Raw genomic sequence first — 5,905 nt, 5'->3', positions numbered from 1 at the left:
GGGAAAAAAGAGGAACAAATGTAATAATCTGAACAATAAAGATTTAATAAAAAAAAAAAAGAAAATGTAAAATATAGAGAAGCAAATACAGAACGAAAAGTACCTATACTAGATAATATCCTCCAAAGCCCGATAAATAATGATCTTTTTTGGAATTCCTCCAATAAAATATCTTCAAGCATGAAATGCTCAAAAAAAAAAAAAGAAATTTAACTTTCTTAAAATAAAAGAAGGTATCCACAGCAGCAATATTTTACTGAGTACAGTCTTAAAAATGGGCACTTCTCTATTAACAACTAAAATTTTTTTAACTGTAACAGATTAATAAATTTGGCTTCTTAAAGATAATAATACCTTTTCATCCATTTCATCTTTTATTCTATTACTGCCCCTACTCCGAGCCTTGATGCTCTCTGTATTGCTTAAAAATAACTACTGGCACAGCAGTTGAAAGTTATGGTCTTTCCTCACAAAGATAGAGGAATAAGTCAAACTCCAATATGTAGACTTGCTTTTAGCCAATTAAAATATACCACAAACCAAATCGCAGTTCATTCAACAAATATCTATCGAATGCCTTTTTATGCCAAAAACTGTGCTAGGGAGTAGAATACAAAGATGACTAAGACAGTGCTGGGGCTCCAAGGAACTCAAAGGTCTAATGACACAGCCAACAAATAGGCAAAGTATACATATATATTGTTATAAATTCTATGCGATTGGTTTTTTGCATCTTAAAGGTGACAGACACTTTGGTTAACTTAACGAAAGCTCACTGAAGCTCATTATTTATTGGCTCCCTAAGGAGAGAATGTTTCTCATCATCCAGCATTTCTCTCTGCTGTCCACTGCAATGAAGCACACACTGTACACAGTTGTTGTCTATAGAAATTCACTTATTTAACTTTTCAGGATTATATATATTTGATTATATATGTTTGAGAATCAACATTCAGAAATCAGGGAAAAACAGTTGCAGGGCTGATCAACGAAAATGATTTCACTTCCTTATTACTCTGCCATTGGGTAGAAGAAAACAAGAGTCAATATGGAAAAGGTAAGTACATTAATACGGGGGGGGGGGGGGGGGTGGGGAAAAAACACTTTTTTTATCACTGTTTCTTACAGAGAAGAATACAACTTTCCTCCTCCTGCATACTCCCCAACTAGTTTCATGACTCACAAATACCTTACAAAGGCACTTTTAGGCATAAATGAAAAACAGGTACAATATAAAGAATTTTTTTCAATCTGTTCAATATATGGATAGTAGATATTGTGTATGCCAGGCACTATGCTTCGCAATGGAAAAACAAAAGTAGTAGCAGTAGTATATGAAAATGCAGGAGAGGACTTCGAGGGGTATAAATGTTATCCATTAGGTAAAGAAGCCAAAAGATTTTGTAAAAGTACAATCAAATCAATAGTTTAAGAATGTAACTCTGGGTATAACTTAGAGGCAGGGATATCAGCTTTGAAGCTACTAGCACTATATGAGTATAATAATTTCCCCATATCAACCCTACATATTATTCTTTTTACTTTTACTGATTTTTAGAGTGAGGAAGGGAAGGGGGAGCGAGAGAAGCAATGATTTGTTGTTCCACTTATTTATGCATTCATTGGTTAATTCTTATATGTGTCCGGGCAGGGATCAAACCTGCAACCTTGGTGTGTCGGGAGGACTAGATATTATTCTTTTTAATCTCCTTCTTCAGGAGGAAAAATAGATGTCATCAGACAGAAATCCCATCAACTTTTTACCATCAAACCTAAAACATCTACATCTAACCCCTCCATCTTCCCGGTTTTACAACAGGAGAAGTTTTAAAACTTCTCTCCCCAGCAGTGGATCAGAGCTTTGCTACACAATGTGGGAATTTTCAAACCAACAGCTTCAGCCTTACCTGGCTGCACATTAGAAATGCAGAATATCAGACACCACACCAGACCAACTAAATCACAATTTGCAGCTTAACAAGATCCCCCAGGTGACTCACATTATGCATATTAAAGTTTTAAAAGCACTGCTCCTGACAAGAGCCAATTCTCTCCCGGTTTTTTGTTGTTGTTGTATTTTTTTATTTTTTTCAGAATCCTTACACTACGGATTATCCATTTTTTCTCCTATCACTTTGACATTTAAAAGAAAAAGCCCACACTCCCATTCCAATCCAACTTCTCAAAAAAGTTTTTCACATTCTGTCTCCATTTCTTCACTTTCTACTTACTCCTCAACCCATTCCGATCTGTCCCTCATCACCATTCCACTCCGAGTCCTCATTAAAATCAATGATCTTGAGAATGTTGCTAAATCCAAAGGACACCTTTTAGTCTTCAACCCTACTTGACCTCTCTCACCATATTCAACACAATTGTCCTTTCTCTTCTTGAATCATTTCTTTCCTGTGCTGGCATGTAAACGAATGATGCAAAAACAATCTATAATAATAAAAGCATAATATGCTAATTGGACCGGACGTCCTTCCGGACAAAGCTGGGACTGTGAGGGAAGCCTGGGTCCCGGCTGCCATCAGGCACCTGGGGGAAGGCCTACTCTTGCACAAATTTCATGCATCAGGCCTCTAGTGGTGGATAAAACTGTTGGTGCTTTAGTATGAATCAAGGTAGTGGCACTAAACTGTACTACAAGTTCTGGCATGGAAATTTTTAAAAACCAACTTTACTATAGAATAACATTGGTGAAGCAAAAGAAATCATTAATGTCACTAATCGCAAACCTTGAATACATTTTTTTAATATTCTACTTAAGGAAATGGGATGAAAGTATCAAGTACTTCTGCATACCAAAGAATGATGGTTGTGTCAAGGAAAAGTACTTGTACAACCTTTGGAGAGCCCAGCTCGCCACTTTTTTCATGCAACATCATTTTTACTTCAAAGAACTTCAAACTGTGGTTATGTAGACTTGGATATCTGGCAAACATTTTCTCAAAAATTAATGAAGTTAAGTCTTCCATTTCAAGGAAAACAATTTGACTATTTGTTGCCATTGATTATATTCAAGTATTCAAGCAAAAATTACAATTTGGGGAAACTTGTGTCTGCCACTGTGACACTCCCCAATATTTAAAGATTCTGATCAAATCAGTAGTCATATCAGCAAATGTGTTTTTGATATTTTGGATGACATATGTCAATTTAGGGTATCTGTCTAACTCAGTAGACCAGTATTTTTCACATGACCAGTAAGTGTATGACTTTACAAACTTAAACATGGGTTAAAAATCCACTCAATGTACAAGACAGACCAATAGATTTTAATGTAACAGTATGAAAAGTTCATTGATATGATTTCAGAATCCACATTTTAACCCTTAAGAGACTATTATTTGCCCAGTTCTGGTATGATATCAAAGGAGAATATCCATTGATGTAAAAAAAATCGTTACAACATTCCTTTTTTTTCAACTACATCTATAGACGATGGTTTTTTCATATATTTTAATCAAAACAACATAATGCAACAAATTGAATGCAGAAGCAGATATAAGAATCCAGCCAAATCCAAACTCATGACCTCAGTCCCTCAAAACATGGTCCTCTGTTCCAGTGTTCTCTCTCACTGAATGGCATCATCCATTGTAACCTGAATCATCCATGTTACCTCCTTTTTCACTCTCATATTCAACAAGTCCTATTTTACCTCCTAAATGTGTCTCCAATCTATCCACTTATTTATACTTTTATTACAGCAATCCTTTCTCTGACTCATAACCTAACAAGTCTACAAGCATTTGTCTTCAACTATTCTCCATAAAGCAGGTTATGTTTTTAAAAGAAAAATTTAATCACATCTCTCTTTCATTGCACTTCCCATCGCCTTGAGACAAAACCAAAAGCTTAGCATACACAAAAGACCCCATCTGATATTGACCCTACCTCAACCCAGCTCTCCAGCAACTTTTCCTTGCCCCAGTCACATTAGCTTTTTCCAAGTTCCTCAGCTGAGGATTATTAATTACTCACTTAGTAATTCATCTTCAATAATTATTCATTCAAAAATGAAGGCAATTAAAAATGTGTTATCATTTTAATAATACAATATTTATCCCCACTTCAAAGAAATTAAGACAATTATATCAAATTTTACATCAACATCTCAAATATTTTCTATTAACTACCTCAAAATGGTATTAAAACAGCATTCAGAAGAAAAACATGGCATTAATGGCTACCCTAATAATGAATTCTTTTACATTTTTGCATAAATTCTACATTTTAACCTCTGAATAAAATTGTTTAAACTGTCCAAACTTCATAATCTGTTTCTTCTATTCCAAAAAGTATGCCATATGGGTAACATCCAATTTATACCCTCCAAACTGAAATTTACAAGGCAATGGTTTGCTGTAACAAAAGTAAGATGTCATGTGACTTAATACTTACAAATAATTGGCAGTTATAAACATATGCTCATTATCATCTACATTTTCATATCGATTTCTAGTTAATTTCTTGGTACAGGCATAGTTACCTTCAAGTACCTGTATTTTAGCAGTTCATAACATATTTTGAAAATGAATCAACCAAGCTATGGTTAAAAATGTATTCCCTACTTATCCCTATTCATTCAACAAACACATATTTGTGTCATCACAATTATCATTACTCGACTTACTACACAGAAAAGTGTAAATGCAAAACTTTTTAAAAGGTAGCTTTAAAATTCTAAACAAACTGAAGTCAGCAAACAGTTGAAAACAGATGTCACTACAGCAACCCCAAAGGAAGATGATGAAGTGATGTACTTACGTTTCAAAACATCGATCCACGTTGTCAGACATCAGAAGCAGCATGCATAGCTGTTCAAGTGCTATTAGTTGCATGTCCCTTTCATCTCCCTGTCCCATCTGTAGCCATTCCAGCAATGTGTCTGGATCCACATCTGCCATGTTTTCTTTTTTAAGCCTCTTTGCTTAAATTAAAAAAGGGGGAAAATTCCTTTAAATGTCCAGGATTGATCAGTTTGGGGTTTAAAATTTTTTCCTTTGCATCAGTGGGAACCAAATTTTCATGGTGTCCTCCTAGAAATTAGAAAAGACTCGTAAGTTATGTTTTTTTAACATAGTGCTTAGTGCACATAGTGCTTAGTGCTTTCAACTTTCCTATTCCTTGGATTTAACGTTCATATAGCATACTAAATAAAAACCAGTTTTGCACAAGAGTATAAGCTGATTAGGTTTCGGCTTAACTGGAAACCAGAGCTCTTTGTCAAAGTCAAACAAGCTTCGGATCCCACTACTGCTATCGCTAACGTGTGTGCCAAAAGGCAAAGAACACCTTACTAAAGGTTCTTTTTTTTATTTTCCAACAAACTTCTTTCCCACCCCCCCCTCCCTCCACCCAAAACTGATCTTCAGATAAGGGTTAGATTCGGACTCTAAGCACTTTGAACCATTACCCTCCAAATTAAGTTTCTGCTTTAAAATCACCTCTCAATTCACAAATTTGGCTGACTTCTCAATTTACCCACTACTATTCGTAAGATGTCCAAATACAAACGGCAATTACGTGCAAGATGCACCTACGAATACAGACTCGGTTAGGAATTTTGGCAGTCTTGTCAACTGCTCTTAAAAGTTTAAAAAGAAACGCTAGAAGTAAATACAACGAACTAAAACAGTACGATGAGAATATAGGCCCATCTAAGCACCTCTTTCCCCATCCCCACAGAATGGAGCAGTTGGTGAAAACACACACACACACACACACACACACACACACACACACACCAGGGAACCTGCTCCAAAAGGAAAGTCATTACCAAAGCCTGTAAGCGCCCTAATGGAGGGCAGCTCTGGGTCCCACGTAAGCCAGAGCTGCAGGTGTGCGAACCCCGAGGCGGGCCCGGGTGGGCACCCATCGGCGGAGACCGGCAGGG

The 5,905-nt window shown here is 36.2% G+C and overlaps 1 protein-coding gene across 5 annotated transcripts in view; it reads right to left on the bottom strand.

The window, feature by feature from the left end:
• The window catches only part of HECTD1 (HECT domain containing E3 ubiquitin protein ligase 1), a 99,894-nt gene that overhangs the window by 91,825 nt on the left and 2,164 nt on the right, over window positions 1-5,905 (bottom strand). For all 5 annotated transcript variants that reach the window (XM_005880990.2, XM_014528964.1, XM_005880992.2 and 2 more), the window contains exon 2: window positions 4,777-5,048. In XM_005880990.2, coding sequence (XP_005881052.1) covers window positions 4,777-4,916 — 140 coding nt within the window. In that variant the 5' untranslated portion in view covers window positions 4,917-5,048. The remainder of the gene's footprint in view (window positions 1-4,776; window positions 5,049-5,905) is intronic.

The sequence above is a fragment of the Myotis brandtii genome, unplaced genomic scaffold (genome assembly GCF_000412655.1).
Source record: "Myotis brandtii unplaced genomic scaffold, ASM41265v1 scaffold667, whole genome shotgun sequence".
In the NCBI taxonomy this organism is placed as follows: domain Eukaryota; kingdom Metazoa; phylum Chordata; class Mammalia; order Chiroptera; family Vespertilionidae; genus Myotis; species Myotis brandtii.
Note: the sequence above shows the minus strand (reverse complement) of the source record. Positions and strands in the feature narration are given on the sequence as shown.